Source organism: Lampris incognitus, chromosome 14 (genome assembly GCF_029633865.1).
Source record: "Lampris incognitus isolate fLamInc1 chromosome 14, fLamInc1.hap2, whole genome shotgun sequence".
In the NCBI taxonomy this organism is placed as follows: Eukaryota; Metazoa; Chordata; class Actinopteri; order Lampriformes; family Lampridae; genus Lampris; species Lampris incognitus.
In genome coordinates, this window is record NC_079224.1 from 32,913,355 (window position 1) to 32,932,383 (window position 19,029).

The 19,029-nt window shown below is 43.0% G+C and overlaps 1 protein-coding gene across 5 annotated transcripts in view; it reads right to left on the reverse strand.

Moving 5' to 3' along the window:
- Window positions 1–1,896: 1,896 nt before the first annotated feature.
- The window catches only part of LOC130123360 (solute carrier family 12 member 7-like), a 107,449-nt gene continuing 90,316 nt past the window's right edge, over window positions 1,897–19,029 (reverse strand). For 2 of the 5 annotated variants that reach the window (XM_056292495.1, XM_056292494.1), the window contains 11 exons: window positions 17,194–17,298; window positions 15,504–15,672; window positions 14,780–14,975; window positions 13,084–13,253; window positions 12,185–12,316; window positions 9,597–9,704; window positions 9,046–9,162; window positions 5,693–5,865; window positions 4,903–4,917; window positions 4,326–4,459; window positions 1,897–3,832 (listed from right to left, as the gene is read on the reverse strand). In XM_056292495.1, the coding sequence (XP_056148470.1) occupies window positions 3,741–3,832; window positions 4,326–4,459; window positions 4,903–4,917; window positions 5,693–5,865; window positions 9,046–9,162; window positions 9,597–9,704; window positions 12,185–12,316; window positions 13,084–13,253; window positions 14,780–14,975; window positions 15,504–15,672; window positions 17,194–17,298 (1,411 nt within the window). In that variant the 3' untranslated portion in view covers window positions 1,897–3,740. The remainder of the gene's footprint in view (window positions 3,833–4,325; window positions 4,460–4,902; window positions 4,918–5,692; window positions 5,866–9,045; window positions 9,163–9,596; window positions 9,705–12,184; window positions 12,317–13,083; window positions 13,254–14,779; window positions 14,976–15,503; window positions 15,673–17,193; window positions 17,299–19,029) is intronic. The other 3 variants (XM_056292497.1, XM_056292496.1, XM_056292498.1) reach the window with 3 other exon arrangements.

The window sequence follows — 19,029 nt, forward strand, 5'->3', positions numbered from 1 at the left end:
TGTGCGTGCGTGCGTGCGTGCGTGCGTGCATGCGTGTGTGTGTATGCGTGTGTCGTGTCGCGTCAAGGGCGGTTTTTGTTCCGACTGTGTTAAAAAACAAAGCGATTTCAATGATCAACACGGTTCCTGAGTTTGAATAAACACGATTTATTCCCTCAAACTCCGATTGTGTATCAGGTTCATATTTGCAGACCCGCAGTTGAAAATGGATATGTTCCAATACAAAATTAGTGTGCTAGTACGTCCTCTAGTGGGAAAAAAACAAGACGCATAAACAGAAGCATCTTTCACATTTACGTTTTACCTTGGCCTGGAAAATACAAATGCAGGGCCAACAGAGGCGTTTATGGGGTCTTTAACACAATGCCCCTGAACGCTTTCACATCCAGTTTGTTGCAGCCATTCTGTGGGCCTACCAGTATTTCATTTTCAACAACTGGGATGCAAGATGATACAAGTGAACGCAAATCACGGTGGAAATCGATGGCATAATACCCAGTGACCTCTTTTTGTTTGGGTCATGAAGTGAACAAGTGAAAACAACAGTTTTAAAGTACTTTCACGTTCCACATTTTCACCTGTGCATCACCCAGGTGGCTGCTACACATGGGTGGTGGTTGTGGTGAGTTTCCCCTATTCAATGTGAAGCGCGGTGGATGTCTAGATAAAGCGCCACATATATATATCATTATTATTATTATTATTATTACCTTTGTCCAGCGCGTCCGGTGGGCCCAAGGAGCACGGCCCTGCCCAGAGCCGCGCACGTAGAGGAAGCACCAAGGGCGTGTCTGACAGGACGCGGAAGCGGGGAAGGCTAAGCTAACTGCTAGCCTGTAAAAAACCAAACTGCTAGCGCACACAGACCGGTAGTTTCGACAGTCATCCTGGCTGGCGTTTCGCTCTCTTAGACAATGCATTTTTTGTTTGTGTGGATGTATTGGATATATGTGTTCTTGTAGTTTGGACATGTTTTTGTGTTGCACTGGTGGGAACGATTTTTCGTTTCATTTCATATACGCAAGTGCACGAAAACGGGAAATGACAAATAAATTTTCCTGATTCCTGATGCACCTATGAATAGATAGATAAATGATAAGTTCTGAATTGAGACAGTCAAGAGACTTCTCTCCATATTGTAGGGATAACTCCGCTAGCCGCCCTAATACTGAGCAGCCCTCTGTGCGCCTCTCAGCCTCCGCCAAAATTGCGTCCACCGGTGACGTCACCGCCAGACAACGCGTGGATGTGAAACCTACAACCCTTTCGGTGGCAGCGAGCGCCAGCAGATGCCACATAAAGACGGCAATTCACAGGCTGTCCGCCAGCAGCGTCACCGGCAGACACTTTCCCACACGGTGCCGTTTCAGTGGAAAGTCGTTACAGGCTGAAGTCTAAAGTCTTGTGAACGTCAGTAGGTCTGAAGGAACTTCTCTAAAAAAAAAAAACCAGCAAATTTTAACCATAGTGTGGCGAATTCTACTGCAGTGTTCCTGCTCGAAGTCAGGGGGTTCATTTGCATATTACCCACGATGCAACTGAAGCGTTAACGTTTTGGGATATTGAACATCTTAAAAACGGGCATATCTGTTACAGATAGCGGGGATGTGGTGGAAGGTAATGGGGACGTTATGAGAGAAGTTGTATCAGACAGCATGCTATTTCCCCACCATGAGTGGGAAATAGCATAAAGAGTAGGCAAATAGGTTAAGGTCGGTTCTGTGGCCAAGATAAGCTGAGCCCAATACTAACTTGTGTCTGCTATGACTGGCTTGGCTTACGGTCATTAAAAGCTTGCTAGTTAACTCTGAAAGGTCGGCTGAGAAGTCCATTATTTGTCCACGTCACAATATTAATTAGCAGTTGGTGAGTCATACAAATTTCAAGAAACAGTCTTGTATCAGTTTTATTTCCTAGGATTATTGAGTCCTTTGAGCTCACATTACCGATAAGGGTCAACACATCAGACATGTACAGCACATAACAGTAACTTGTAAAACAGAACGCACCACAAATCAGTGAATTACACAGTACAATACGGTAGGAATGCGAAAATTTGAGGCTTTAGATACGGTCTTCTTTTTAAATGGTCCCTCCTTTGTCTATTGAACAGACGCGCGACACTCTGGAGACTAACTGCAAAGCACAATTTACACTGACATGTCTGTCGATGCTCACGTTATGTTGGCTGTGACACGGCAGAGTGGTTTGCCAGGCTGTGAGGTCATGTAGTGTGTCATGACATTGCACGCAAAAGTAAAAAAAACAACAGATGAAATTAGGCGATGCGATTCACTCCTCAGCCATTAGGTTTTACTTTGCAATCTTCTCCATTGTAATTGCACGTTGCCATTTAGCTGGACAGGACAGCGCTGTCTGAAACCACATCTCTACTTCAACTTCCATCAGTAACAAAATTTTGACTGGTACTGTATTTGTAAGATACAAAAACAGGAGCCTGTGAAATATAGCGATGATCCGTGACTGGATTGATGTCTATGAACAAATTTGCATTAGATTGTAGTCGGTCAGATACTGAGACCCCGGGGATTCCTGTGATTTCAAGAATACAACCTTTCCATACTGCTTTGAGCCATTCCTTCTTGTATGAGCACATTCCTAAGCAACTCCTTGTGTCCTTTTATTAAAGAGATTCATTATTGAACTGATTGTTTTCATACAATGGTATCTTTATTGCCATTATGATAAATGAACACTTAAGCAACGCTGTCTTCACTGAAACCATTAAGCATGGTTGCAGCATGACTGCAGAACTCATTGCTAATGATTGCTGGCAATCCACACAAACTTTTAGAAAGGCAACTTTTTTTTTGCCCAACACTGTGACAAATGGTCAAAGTATCCCTTTTAAGGCATATGTTCACTTTTTTGGAAGCTAGACCTCATTAAAATGCTGCAGATTTACAAACTGCACAAATGAAAAATTCCAATTCTAAGAAACTTGCCGCTTTGATCAAGCTTCTCATTGGGCTTCAATGCAATCCAATGGGGCAACTGGACTTGAGCCTTCAGAAACCATGATAAATCTCTTTGAAAACAAGACGCTCACAGTACAGTCAGACATGACTGTACTTAATACATGGACAAAATCACTGTCCTCTACACCCCTTTATATCCTTTTATAAAAGTGAGGAGGCAGAAACAAACTGGGTATTTATGTACTCTTGAAATGATTTTGCCCAATTGGACTGTGCTGAAGCCCATTGAACAAATTCAGCAAATCACTACGTTTCTGTTTATCAAAGCAATCAGTTAAGTTTTTGTTTATGAGATCATAAATGATACCTGACAACATTTTAATAAGGTCCAGTTTCAAAAAAACTGAACCTATATTTAAAAAAACCCCACAAAGCAAATTTAGTTCATCATCAGAAATGCCATTTTACAACCACATTACTTAGACCTATACATGTTGCTGAGTTTTAAAGATAGCCTCTGATGTACTGTGGCAATCCCAGAGGAGGGGGATGCCATGGATCTTCTCGGGCCCTAGACAGTGAACCCAGCCCAGGCGGTGTAGTGGGCAGACTCCTCCAGATGGTGGTGCTCTCTCCCTCTCTTCTGGCATTGTGGAAGTGGACATATTTTCTTTGTTGGACAGCCCTGCTGCCCATGTCCAGACGCCACGCCATGCTTGGTCCAACCCCTGCCCTCCTAGGCCCCACCATCCAATAATCATCCACTGAGCGCTCGACCAGCTGGCAAGCAGCCCCTTGGCGCTATGAGTAAATGGTGATGACCTCCCGACCTCCTCCGCGGACCAACAGGACACGGTCTAGACCATCCATCAGAACTTCCAAGAACTCCATATCTGAGAATTACATTCTGGTTAAGGAAATGACCATGGAAAATGACCAGGAAATGACCATGGCAACCAGGGCATAGTACCAGGAAGAGATGAACATGAGGGAGAGACAGAGACTCATCCCTAGGAAGGACAGGGTCCTAGTGAGAACACACACACACACACACACACACACACACACACACACACACACACACACACACACACACACACACACACACACACACACACACACACACATACGAATAGCTGATGAAACACAAGGGACATGCAAAGAAGGCTCATCCATGCACACAGTTTTGATACACATCCACACCAACACACACAGGTTTCAGACTTCCGTATCGTGCATTGCCTTACATTGCGAAGCTTGACAAAAAAAAAAAAAAAAAAAAAAAAAAAACAGATGCTTAAATAGTTTAAATGTTTAATCATATAAAGTACACTTTCTATTTATTTGCCCGACAGACTGACAACCTGAATTACTGCATAAGGATACAGTTCTCGTCACCCTCCTTGTTTTTCGGTGGACCCGGCATGTTGAGCAAGACAAGCTGTGAATTCTGGGATTTATTGACCACAGCCTCATTCAGCTTGACTGCTGTGTGCATTCTCCGCACGTTGGTCTGATTGCTACGTAAATCCACAGAGAAACATGAATTAGTTCTATCCACAACAGAGGTAAACTACAGGCGTGGTCATTTTGAAGAAATCTGAACAGAGGGAATGATTGGAAAATTTGATGGTTCTGAGGGCAACTCATCACATTGGAAAACACTGCGCTGAAGGAAATGTATTCAACAAGCATGTGCAGATAACAGTGAAAGAGGTCTGTCCTCTATAAATGAATGGGCCCTGAAGAACCCCGAGTCAAACAAGTGTACAGATCTCATGCAAAGTGCATTAGCAGCCAAGTTTCACACACGCAGGCCATAAGACCAAAAAGGTGAAAATAGGTAAACAGGTTGATGGTGATACATGCATGCGTGCACACACACACACACACACACACACACACACACACACACACACACACACACATGCAAACAACGCATGAGGAAGGTAAGGTCACTTACAGAGTCTCCCACTCTCTAGAATGAGGGAACAAAGAAAAACAAGTCCCACATTAAAGTAACAATTGAAACAGCCCCCTTTAGTCAGTCAGCTAATCAGATGTTGATGATGATGTTAGCTAAGGCCATGAGTTGATTAAGGCGTCTTGAAAGTTAGTAGTTTAACATCATTCAATAAAGGGCAATGTCTTAGAAGAATTTACCAATATGTAAATAAGCAATTGGTTTCTGATTAATTCCCGATCTACAGGGGGGGTCACATGATTTGATTATTAGTATCAAGGAAGCACTCTGGTAAGTGTGATATTTAAGTTCTTTTGGTGAAAACATCTGAATCCAATGGCCGCACTGAATGCTCTGATTTGACTTCATAATCCACACTGAATGGTTGTGTTGATGGTATAATGGAACCAAACTGGAGGGAAAAGTCACATGGTGAACAAAGCCATCTAAGTCTAATAACATTTGAAGTAACATAAAAAAAGGAAATGCCCATTCTTGACCACCTAAAATGAAATGATGGCAAAGAGTGGCTCACACCCTGATATTAGCAGTATTAGTATTGATACTATGCATTAAAACATTTCATAAAATACTAATACTAAAGCAGTGCAGTAGACTAACATGAGTTGATATTATATTTAGCATTAATTATTATTACTGTTAATAGTAAAACTAGTACTATTTGCATTACTCCCGTTTATAAATATATTCATTACCTTTATATTTATGTTAAATTACTTTTATGAAAGTTTACAAAATACCATACCATAGCTTTTTTTTTTTTACTTACGGTTTCATGCTAAAAATATCTTTAACTGCTATGTTGCTCTCTCTATTCCGGGCTCTTTCACTGACTAGTTTGTCTTTGGTCCAAGTCATGTGGACTCGCTCTGGTGTAGAGGCTGTGGCTTTGTCATTCATCCCGAAATGAGACGCCGTGTTGCGGTCATGGATCAACTGGGCCTGATGGGAGAGAGGACAGGCATGCAGCATGATATATTGTATGGTTAGAGTTCACCACAGTGCAGCTGGGCTGTAGTCATTTTCAATGGCAGCCCAGGTTCCAGGGAAGGAAAGCAGATCAACCAACCTACTTAATTCCTTTTCAGGCCCCCCCCCCTTTTCTCCCTAATTGTATCCAGCCAATTACCCCACTCTTCCGAGGCGTCCCGGTCGCTGCTCCACCCCTTTTGCCGATCCAGGGAGGGCTGCAGACTACCACATTCTCCTCCAATACATGTGGATTCACCAGCTGCTTCTTTTCACCTGACAGTGAGGAATTTCACCAGGGGGACATAGCGCATGGGAGGACCACGCTATTCCCCTCAGTTCCCCCTCGCCCCGAACAGACGCCCCGACCGATCAGAGGAGGCACTAGTGCAGCGACCAGGACACATACCCACATCCGGTTTCCCACCCGCAGACATGGCCAGTTGTGTCTGTAGGGACGCCCGACCAAGCCGGAGGTAACACGGAGATTCAAACCGGCGATCCCCATGTTGGTAGGCAATGGAATAGACCACTACGCTACCAGGACGGCATTCCTTTTCAGGTTTAGTTGACTTGTCTGTCTGTCTGTCTGTCCGTCTGTCTGTCTGTCTATCTATCTATTTAGTATCTGTCTGTCCATCTATCTATCCATCCATCCATCCATCCATCTATCTACCTAATGTATGGCTGCTAACATAGATACTATACTATACTATACCATACCATATTATACTATAGTCAAGGCTCAGCGTTTTCGGTTTTTACCGATTTTCACCGAAAAATACCCAGATTTTTTAAAAGGAGCAGATCGGTTTAAACGGTGATTTTCACCCAGATTTTATGTTTCCACGGATCCAAAAGTTGTTCCTGTTCGTGTGAGGTTATGTAACAGAGTCCTCTTGTGGCGAATTTCGGCATGCTGGATGGCTTTGAAAAATAAAAATCGAAAACGCTGAGCCTTGACTATAGTCAAATTTATTTGTAAAGCCCTCACTTCCATTTCAGACCCAGAGGGCTTTATAGTCACATTAGATTCTGTGCAATGTACGACACCCTGTGTCCTTACTATACTATCTATCTATCTATCTATCTATCTATCTATCTATCTATCTATCTATCTATCTATCTATCTATCTATCTATCTATCTATCTATCTATCTATCTATCTATCTATCTATCTATCTATGTCTGTCTGTCTGTCTATCCATCTATCTATCAATCTGTCTATCCATCATCCATCCACCCAGCTAATGTACGGCTGCTAATATAGATACTATACTGTTCCTATACTATAGTCAAATTTATATGTAAAGCCCTCACTTCCAGTTCACACCCAGGGGGCTTTATAGTCATGTTAGATTCTGTGTAATGTACGACACCTCGTGTCCTTACTATACTATGCTAAACATTAGTTTTGTTGCCTCCCAGAGCATGAAATGGCATCATTACTGTTCAGGAGGATTAAAGTTTTCAAACATTACTGGAGAATAAGGACATCTCATTCTTTCAGTCATAATGCAAGATGGAAAGTTAAGTGAGGGGTGTCATGAGGAGGGTTATAAAGACGGTCCAAAGTAGTCTAAGTGAGAGCAGGTGGGATGGAGACAACAGTCACTCAGGCTGGAGGAGCTAATGCTGTATTTTCATAGAATAGGAAAGGACAGATATGTCATTTCCTGGTTCATAGTCAAAATCCTCTTACTATATACACATGATTGCAGCCAGTGAATTTTGATAAGATTTCCATTTCGATGATTAATCGACAATGGTTTAGACCAGATGGACCTCCCTAAACATTCAAATCCAGTGGGGTTGCTGTGGCTTTTTAAGTTTAGTTCCCTTAGTTTCCTAATTTACTTTTTGTACAACTTGATAATTTACAATATTTAATACATTTTATTCACAGATTTTCGGTCAGTATCTGGTCTTAATCTAAGGGTAATCAACAATTGAAGACATCACGACTGAAGTTATTTAAAATCTTAAAAATGCCTTACTACTCCCAAGCATCCACGAGTCTAAGAGCTGCTGTAAAGGCTTCAGGGCCACATTTAAAATAGACAACCTTAAGAGTTTGGAAATATTCAGGGACATTCTCATTGAAAGGATACGAGATTGTCTCAAATTTTGATTGAATTGTGCATTTGAAGGTTCTTTATTAGGGATTTTGGAATCATTTTACAATGAGCCATACTTTATAAAAGGTTTATAAGTGGTTACTAATATTTTGTTAATATTAGTAACTCATTTATTAACACGTTATATAGTATATCAGAAATAAGATTTTATAATACACTGATATAAATACTTTTTGGGTTTCCAGGTTAGGGGCCCACATTTTACCAAAACGGGAGTTACCACAGACATTCTCTTGGAAACCACATGACTGGTGAGGATTACAGAGTTACGTTCTCAGCGAGTGGCTTACAAGTAACACAACTTGAAAATGTTGTGCCATGTATATGCAGAGATGATTTTCACACAGTGGCGACAACGGCTACAGTTACTGCGCTTATGTTTAGGGTTAAGGCATGTTAGTGGTTTGTGGTTTGGCTAGCGCTCTCATCGCGTTTTCTGAGAAAATGTCTACGATGACTCTCCCCATGTGGGCTCCAAACCTGGCAACCCAAACAGTATTTTTATTAATGAGTTATTCCATTTCATTACTGATTTATAACTTATCAATAAATGAGTTATTAATAAGAACGAAGCAATTATTAACCATTTATAAATCCTTTATAAAGTGTATCGCATTGTAAACATTTACCAATTTTTTAATGTATTTCTTTTATTGCATCTTTTGAAAGTTATCCCTCCATGTGTCCAAGCCTTTACATGAAGGGCAGATTAATGGATGATGATTGAAATTAAAATTCAAAACAACTGAGAATGGAAGGTATTCGATCTCCAAGATGAACAAATAAACAAAACGATGATGGAGTCATGATCAGACCTCAAACAACGAGGTTGAAAATTCACACCATGCATGCACTCTATCACTTTGCTTGGGTTTTAACGACAGCGCTTTCCTCTCAACTCAAAAACATTCAAGCCATCATGAAAATACTATGAGCCATGATGAAGAGAGAGGATGGAGGTTTAGCTGGATGGTGCGATGGAAGTATGGACATTACAGCACCATTACATGGCTACCTCATTCTTTGGAATGAATATCCTTGGGACCTGCAGGGTGTTGGGGGAAGGAATGTCAACAACCGATGACCTCTTCCTCCTAATGGAGCCACGGGATTCGTCTGTGATGCTCTGAATCTGAGCCCGTTGTCCAATCCCAATGAGAGCATTAAGTCAAGTTGAAAGTTCGATGATCAAAATCAGCAAAAGGGACCAAATGGGGCGCATGGCCCACATTATGCTGTGTATGCATGCTTGCATCTATCTATCTACATGTGTGCGTGCGTGTGTGTGTGTGTGTGTGTGTGTGTGTGTGTGTGTGTGTGTGTTAATGGAACAGCATGTCTTCCACTGTTTAGACACAGGGCAAATGAAAAGGTGTATCAAAGTTACTTATTATATAATATGGTAACAATGTCACATACAGTAGTGCTGTGTACAGAGCATTGCAGTATTTTTCCATTATATTTTTTATATGCAATATGGACTTTGCTGTACGGTGCGTTTTACTTCTGAAGGCCTTGTATGTGATTGTATAATTTGTCTTAGTTGTTGTGCAAGTTTTCATGTACCTCTCTCTCCCTCTCAGTGCGTGACAGCTGCATCTGTTTCAGCATCTGAGACCTCTGCTCCATTACCAGGGTCTTCTCATAGGTAAAGGCTGAAATGTCACTGTCATGCTGTGGAGAGAAAGACAGAGAAAGAATGTGTTCACTTCAGGTCAGAAAAGTAGACGGAATAAAGGTGACACATGTAAACATGCGGACAGCCTGTCTGGAACACTGGGACATTACCCGGTGGCCTGAGGGTCGTTTTAGCCTGCCGCGAACAGCCAACTTGACCAGCGATAGATAATATAGCAAGCAGGAATGAGTTGAAGGACTTCTCAGAATGTACACATCACTCTCAACTCTCACTCTCGCCAGTGTCTCTGGCGGGAGGGTGTGCGCGCCAAAAACGATGTCATCACATCTCTTGGCAACACACATAGCAATCGTCCACTTGTTTCTCTACTAATAACATATTAGACAAGTCGCCTGGCAAAATGGATGGTCGGAAGAAAAAGAAGGTGGAGCAAGAGAGGAAAGAATAAAAAAGAGAAAGGCCTTTGCCACAGACGCAGCTAAGTGCCGCAAAATAAGTGACATGTTCACTAGTAAGGGACCAAGTCAGTCAAAAACACACACACACACACACACACACACACACACACACACACACACACACACACACACACACACACACACACACACACACACACACACACTTTCAGTGAATGTGTTTGTGTGAAATTTTTTGATGCTTTTGATACGCTTGATGCTTGAATATGAAGAAAATCATTTGAACGTTTGCGCTAACTCCGTATTTTATTCTCTTTTTATAAAGTGTAGGCCAGTTGTTTAGTGTGTCTAGCTTGTACATTTGTATGTGCTATGATTGGTGTATTCCTACCGAGTTTTTGAGGGTGCACCCATAGCCATAGCGTACCTTGAAAACTCAGTGTTCATATAGGCTACCTTTTGGTCAGTCCCAAATGTTTCTATTTTGTAATCTGGATAATTTTCCTTCCAGATGAACCTAGTGACCAAATTTATAACTAGTCAGGTACCTATTACATAAACAAACAAAAAAAAGAAAAGAAAAAAGGGTTAGCCTAATAAATTAGCATTCTGGTGGTTTGTGTGAACAGGGTGGCCCCTGCACATGTACAAGGTTGTCAAATATATTGATTTATTGATTTGGATTTTTTTATAATGATATCAACCTCCAGTGCACCACACATTTAACACCAGCCTGGTTTAAGCCACGCTGGAAGCGGCGAAGCTGCTCGTCACTGCCGCCTCCGTTCACTCTGAATAAGGGACATTTAACCGTGTGGTGACAAAAAGTAAAAGTTGAAACTTTGATCCCACCTCACAAGAAATGTACAAAGCGACAACCAGTCGGAAAAACATCGCTAAAATAAGATCGACAACAGAAACGCCTATCGGCAAGCAGACACATCCTGGTGGTGTGCAGGGGGTTATGCTGCTGCCAGTGTAACTTCAACCTGGCTGTCATTCTACTGACTGCTCACTAACGTTTTCACTTCCCTGAGACTGGACTGGCTGCTCCTACACCAACAGCCACGCTATTCTGCAGTTCACATGCAAGGGAAGCAAAGATCGTATGTTAAAAGGAAAAGAGAGAGACACATGGACACAGGCAGAGAGAACTGAAAGATACACTTTTGCCCGAATAACTGATACTTTTCATCATTTAATTTTCAATTGGATAGAAATATTGATTTGTTATATGGAAAAGAAATGGCTTTATAGTTTTATATCAATACTTTTTCTGTTTTGATCAATAGAAATTAAGTCAATTTCAAAATATTTTGTGGAATTTTTGCCATGGTATCAAAAACGGTATGAAATGTCTGCTTTTTTCTTTTTTGACAGTATTGAATCAAAGTGAAAATTTTGGTATCGTGACAACCCCAATACAAGAAGAGGGTTTAATGTCAAAAATTGGAACGACAGCGATGAAAACCAATTCTTTTAACCTGGCAACTGGTTGGATTAATTCATCCTTTTAATTCCTGAATGGATTCATGCTAGAGGTCTGCAAACCCATCGAGTCCCGATGGGTCCTGGCATGCTGAGTCGATTCGGGCATGGCCATTTCTTTTTTTCTTTTTTTTTAATAGATCGGGCTTGGGTTGGACTCGGGCTCATTTAACTTTCCATGTATGTGCAGAGCACATATAGGCCACCGTATGAAATATTGTTATATTGATTATATTATAAATATTACACATACGCATGTATGTGTGCATTACATGTGACAAGTGACCATGCTGTGCGTGTGTTTGCGTGTATCAGAGAGAATGCGCATCAGAGAGAGCTTAAAGTGATATTTGTGTCAGTCTCGGTTCGGGCATGGGCTGAAAAATTGTAGACTTTATTAGGCTGGGGCCGGGCTAGGGCTGGAGTTTTTCGCCCATGCAGGGCTCTAATTCATGCATGAATTGACTGGATGAATAAAACCAGTGAACGTGTCCTTGAATAACCTGCCAATGAATGAATTAATACATCATGTGGACAGATAAAGCAGATGGAAAGACACGCACGCACACACCAAAGGATGGCTAGCTAAATAGAGAGACAGACAGTCTCACCATCTCAACCACCTCCACTTCTGCATCCAGGCGTAGATGATAGAGGAACATCTGAAGGTCTTTCTTCATCTGGATGGAGTTGTCATCCATTTGTGCCACCGTGAAGATCCGCATTTTACATTTCCTCCACACCTATGGGGCAAGCGAGAGGGGCAGAGAGCACACGGAAGAGGGAATGGGAGTGAATGAGACATGGGAGGGGTGTTAAAAGAGAGACATAGGGAGATATGGAGAGAATGAGGGGGCAAGGAGGGAGAAAACGTCAGGAAAATATGTTGCTAACAACACGAAATGGTAAATGGTTTGCTATCATTTGTCCATAGTTAAGCTTGTCAAAAGTCTGTAATCCTTTTCTTTATATTGGCATGTAAGAAAACGAGTTAGCAATCACTTCACGTAGACATCCCACTGGACTCGAGAGCCATCTGGGGCAGTGTTTCGTCAACTCTGAACCAAATGATGGTTTTCACATTCATGGGTCTTAACTATTTGACTTTGATTTTGCATGACGGTACTGACTTTTTGATTTTGGCACAGTCTCTGTATGATCATGTGTCTTCCGATGATTAAATACCATCTCATGAAGTAGGCCTTGGCTAAACAGTTTTCATAGTGTGGAAAGAAAATAATTTAACACCACCGCGCAAAAATTTCCCTTCAGCCACATTCTACCTTGTATCGGAGCAGCTGATATATTACACACACACACACACACACACACACACACACACACACACACACACACACACACACACACACACACGGGGTTAACATAAACTGAAACATTAATACAGACACAAGCCAATATGTTCACAAACATGCATACTCAAATAGACATGCACAAACATATAGTATAAGCACAAACATACACACACTTATATACATGCATACATACACACCTTGTGTTGTCTGAGCAAAAATGGCAAGAGCATCAAAAGTCCACCATCGTGCACAATCCACCACACATCAATGGTTCCCTCCTTCAACCGCTCATTATATCCAGGGAAATGGTCAATGTTTTTAGCAACCAGCAGGGCCTGGTGAGCGGAGGTAGTCTCCCTCACCGTTTCTGGACGGAAAAAAACAAAACAAAACATAGATAGGTAGAACAAAACAGGACATTCTTACAGAGTAGCTTTGGATAAAGAGATTTTCTCTCAACTGATAATGTAAATTGACACTGCAGGGCAACATACCCTATTTTCCTTCAGGTGCTGTGAGAGGTATCAGCCACACTTTTTGTATGCGGTTTCACCTATCTTGTTTGTAAAGGTTTGGTGGGTAATCAGTGGAGTACTAGTGGCCCTGTGTGAGCCATTCACAGGAGATAGAAGTTGTGTTTTAAATACTGATGTTTTTGAGCCATTAGAGTTCTTAATGTGCGGGGATGTCTGGGTAGCATAGCGGTCTGTTCTGTTGCCTACCAACACGGGGATCACCAGTTTGAATCCCCGTGTTACCTCCGGCTTGATCAGGCGTCCCTACAGACACAATTGGCTGGGTCTGCGGATGGGAAACCGGATGTGGGTATGTACCCTGGTCGCTGCACTAGCGCCTCCTCTGGTTGGTCGGGACGCCTGTTCGGGGAACTGGGGGGAATAGCGTGATCCTCCCACACGCTACGTCCCCCTGACGAAACTCCTCACTGTCAGATGAAAAGAAGCGGCTGGCAACTCCACATGCATCGGAGCAGACATGTGGTAGTCTGCAGCCCTCCCCGGATCAGCAGAGGGGGTGGAGCAGCGACCGGGACGGCTCGGAAGAGTGAGGTAATTGGCTGGATACAACTGGGGCGAAAAATGGGGGAAAATCCCCCCCCCAAAAAAGAAAAAGTTTTTGATGTGCCATCTCTGAAATGGGCAGTAAGTGAAAGTTTGATAGCTATGTGGAATCAAATACATTAAATTTTCACCAAGCTGGCATCTGGGTGGTGTGGCGGTCTATTCGGTGGCCTACCAACATGGGGATTGCCAGTTTGAATCCCCGTGTTACCTCCGGCTTGGTCGGGCGTCCCTACAGACACAACTGGCCGTATCTGCGGGTGGGAAGCCGGATGTGGGTACGTGTCCTGGTCGCTGCACTAGCACCTCCTCTGGTCGGTCGGGGTTCCTGTTCGGGGGGGAGGGGGAACTGGGGGGAATAGCGTGATCCTCACATGCACTACATCCCCCTGGCAAAACTCCTCACTGTCAGGTGGAAAGAAGCGGCTGGCAACTTCACATGTATCGGAGGAGGCATGTGGTAGTCTGCAGCCCTCCCTGGATCGGCAGAGGGAGTGGAGCAGCAACTGGGACAGCTCAGTAAGTGGGGTAATTGACCAGATAGAATTGGGGAGAAAAAAGGGGGAAAAATCCCCCTCCCCAAAAAAAATTATACTTAGATTATGATCAAAATTACTCACCAGCAAAATAAAAAACAAAAAAACAAAAAAAAAACCCAAACATTCTCTTTAAAGGATGGCAGCTCTATGCCAGAACCCATGATTGCCAACATATCGATCAATATGATGGGACCTTCAGTTGCATTATTATATACATACAACCCTTTTGTGGGTTAGACTGGGTTGACTTGTAATTCATACACTCAAATGTATACCTATAAAGTTCTTCCACGGGTAGGAGTCCTGGGCCTGCTTCCAGCCTGCCGGCCACGCCATCAGCACAGCATTGTGCTTCATTCCTCCGAGCCCTGCTGACTGGATGAGGAGTGAGAAACCGTCCCTCAGATTGGACGCCACCACTACATGGCAAAATCCCTTGGTATGCGCCTCAGACATGGCCGTCCTCAGGTTCTGCAGGAGCAAAGGAGAAGTGAGACGGGGTCGGAGTGGGAGTGAAAAAGAGGAAAGAGTTGACACAGAAAGGATGGAGGAGATGGAAAGGGTGGCAGAGGACAAAAAAGGAGGGAGGTCAAAAAGTGAGAAGTGAGCGAGAGGACAGCATGGGAGGAGGAGCAGGAATAAGGGATGTAAGAACTAAGAAGGGTGACAAAGGAAAAGTCCCTTGCTAAAGTCAAATGCAGCCTGTGGCAAGCCTGACCCAGTTCAAGAAAGGCTGTGTTTTATGTGTCATTAATTTGACGTGCCTTTTAACAAGTACACATCCTGTCATTCAGAAGAGAGCTAAAAGGGCTGAGTTCAAAACCAGACATGTTTGAAGGAACCGTTACCCGAGGGAAGATGGAAGATCTGACAATCAATAAATACATGTTAAGAGTTCTGAATGAATATGATAGTTGTAACTGATTTGTATAAAACAAAAATCTATCTATCTATCTATCCATCCATCCATCCATCCATCCATCCATTCATCATATTAACCTGTTCACCCGTCTTGGCATCACTCCCGCTAGTCATGTAAGTGCCCTCCAGCACAGAGCCAACAATTGTCAGTCCTTTTCCTGCTTTGAGTTGCGTGGTGAAGGAGAGGAGATGTGGGTGTTTCACCTGCAGGTCAGAGTCCAGTTTGCACAGAACCAGCAGCTGAGGTCTGATGGTTGTGGAAGAGAGACCGAGAAGGACATACAAATACCTTATGAATGACAAAGCATTACATTCGTATACTGTGGCACCCTGCAGAATTCTATCTCACTGTACCTCAACAATAGCACAGACAAACACCTTTTACCCTGTTAAGTACACTAGGGGTGTAACGGTACACGTACTCGTACCGAAAATGTTCGGTATGGGTTTTTCGGTTCGAACGAATGCAGCATTGTTTTAACCAATGCACATGCGGAACTTTTGTTTTGTTTTTTTTACCCCCCCCCCCAAATTGTATCCGGCCAATTACCCCATTTTTCCGAGCCGTCCTGATCTCTGCTCCACCCCCTCTGCCGATCCGGGGAGGGCTGCAGACTGTCACATGTTTCCTCCGATACATGTGGAGTCACCAGTCGCTTGTTTTCACCTGACAGTGAGGAGTTTCACCAGGGGGACATACCGTATGGGAGAATCACGCTATTCCCCCCAGTTCCCCCTCCCCCCTGAACAGGCGCCCCGACCGACCAGAGGAGGCGCTAGTGCAGCGACAAGGACACATACCCACATCTGGCTTCCCACCCGCAGACATGGCCAATTGTGTCCGTAGGGACGCCCGACCAAGCCGGAGGTAACATGGTGATTCGAACCGGCGATCCCTGTGTTGGTAGACAACGGAATAGACTGCCACGCCACCCAGACGCCCCATGCAGAACTTTTGTGTGTGCAGGATTTAATCTAAAACTCCTGAGTTTCCCTCCTAGCAACTTTCTCAAAGGGCTAGATGTTGTTCGTTCAGCAACAGCTGAACATGCATGCACACATGCGCACGCCACAGAGAGACTGCCGGGGATTTAGCACAGCGCAGCCCTGCAGTTACGGTGAACGCAGATAAACCGGAGCGTAGTGCCAGAAGATCTGCCCTTCCTGCAAACAACGTAGACAAGTTAATTTTTCTGGTAAAAAAACAACATGAAAATACAATGACTCTCAGTACAAGCTGGGACGGTTGCACAGCTCTCACATGAAGCTGAAAGCTGCTAATGTGAATACAAGTAAAGCCCAGCTCAAGTACAGTTAATTTTCTAAATGCTACACCTTATTGGATGTTTATTTTATTATCTTTTTATTCATTTGAGAGAATACATATTTTGATGTACTTTTAAGTAACTTTTATATTTTTATTAGTAGCTTGCAGCCGGTTGCAGCAGTTTTGACACTTTTTTTTTATTTAAGAAAGAAAGAGCGGCAGTTTGCTTAGCAGACCACTGTTTAACTAAAAAAGAAAAAAGCAATTTCATGTTTTGTTTCTTTTCTCCCCACTCTACCAAAAACAAACCGAACTGTGACTTCATAATCGAGGTACCTACCGAACCATGATTTTGTGTATCGTTACACCGCTAAAGTACAAGCACACACACACACACACACACACACACACAATAATCATCTTTATAAAGCTTTTTTACCTTTTGCTCCTGAGATGACTACTGCAAAGTTATATACGAGCAGCTTCAGTTCATACACTAACCTCCAGTTCTTGGTATGTGGTGGCGCCTCCTCCAGGCGGATGAGGGCATAGCGGACAGCGCTGAGAGAGAGGCCACGGAATCCATCTCCCCATTCTGTCTCTGCCCTGAGATCAAATGTCCATGTTATTTAAGTGACATCCCCATCTATGTTTGGTTAGATTTTTGTTTTGTTTTAACTTAATCTGTTAAGTCGCGTTCTTTAACTTTTTTGAGGCTGAACTGATGCCGAAGCATTTCATTGCCAGTAATGTCTGCCACACTGTACTGTTGTACATTTAACAAATAAAACAACTCGAACTTGAACTTAAATAGATTCCGAAGACTTAAAGTTTCGTTTATGTAAAATATCTATCATTGCACAGATCACTAAGAAGTGGTACATGAGCCTTTCATTCATCTGGAAAGTTTTGAACTGAGATTCTGTTATCCGGTTCAGTGGTGCCTCTGTCTAGACATGCAGGTGGAAACACAGTGTTGTGTTAACTGAAAGAACTTCCCCATCGTCAGTGTGTGTGTGATAACCTGGGGAGCTAACAACCACGCTACTCTTGCCAGCTAAATACTCAGCAAAGTAATATTGTGTAAACAAAACTCAGCCAGGATTGTTTGGCTCCGTCCTGGATGGAATTACATGTGATGCATCAGGGTGGAAACCTGGTCACTTTTCCAACACAACAGATAAAACACAGCTGATAAAGTAATGCAGCAGACAGTGGTGTTTCTCATCATTTCACTCATGACAAATAAATAAGTCCTAATCTCTCTCTCTTCTCTATATATATGTATTATCTATCTATCTATCTATCTATCTATCTATCTATCTATCTATCTATCTATCTATCTATCTATCTATCTATCTATCTATCTATCTATCTATCTATCTATCTATCTATCTATCTATCTATCTATCTATCTATCTATCTTTTTTTTAAAGGGGCGTGTTTGGGGGGGAGTGCCTGCAGGTGGCGCCCTAGGCGACCACCTCGAAATGGCCCTTGGTGCCAGAGGGAAGACATTAGCCTAACACTTTGGAAACTATTTCTAAAGATGTTGTCATTTACTTGTCATTCAAGTTCTACTTTGTTTCTGCTGAGACATTATAGACCCTTTTACAGCCTACGTCATCAAAAGTATGCGCGCGCATTTAGGCAACGGAAGTGAAACGCTACCCCCAAGTCTCCCATTCATTCACGGATTCAGACGAGGAAGAGGAGATTACAAAGTTTATTCAGAAGTATAACCAGCATCGAAATGTCCCGTTGTTGTGTGTTTGGCTGTACGAATCGCTACTCTACCAACAGGGGACTGAAGTTTTACCGAATTCCGACGGGATCACGGCCATTTCAGAGCAACCGGAGGCGCCTGTGGTTGCAAGCCATCGAACGTATTGTAGCGAATTCGAGGGGCAGTCCGGGAGACCGTCACCACGGCCGGGACGCGAACCCGTGTCTCCCGCTCCGCAAGCGACAACGTTAACCAGCCGACTAAAGGGTCCGACCCGTTAGTCAAGGACCAACGTGTCTACTTATCCATGCACGTTACAGTATTGATGAAAACTGGACTGAGGCCAAGATCAAAAATGCTGGCGTTTCCAGTGCCCATTGTATATCAGGTAAGTTATCTATCTACTCTTCAGTTTCACTGGAATGCCTGGTTTAGATGTAGACTAATATCTAAAGTAACCGATAAGCAGCGTTAGCTGGTATTATTTGGCTAATGTGGTGTGTCTTGGCTATTTACAGGTGAGGCGTCAATGGACTCACAGAATCCTGATTTTGTGCCCTCTATGTTTAAGAACACAAAACAAAGACAGAACCCCGAGGCAAAGGTGGAAA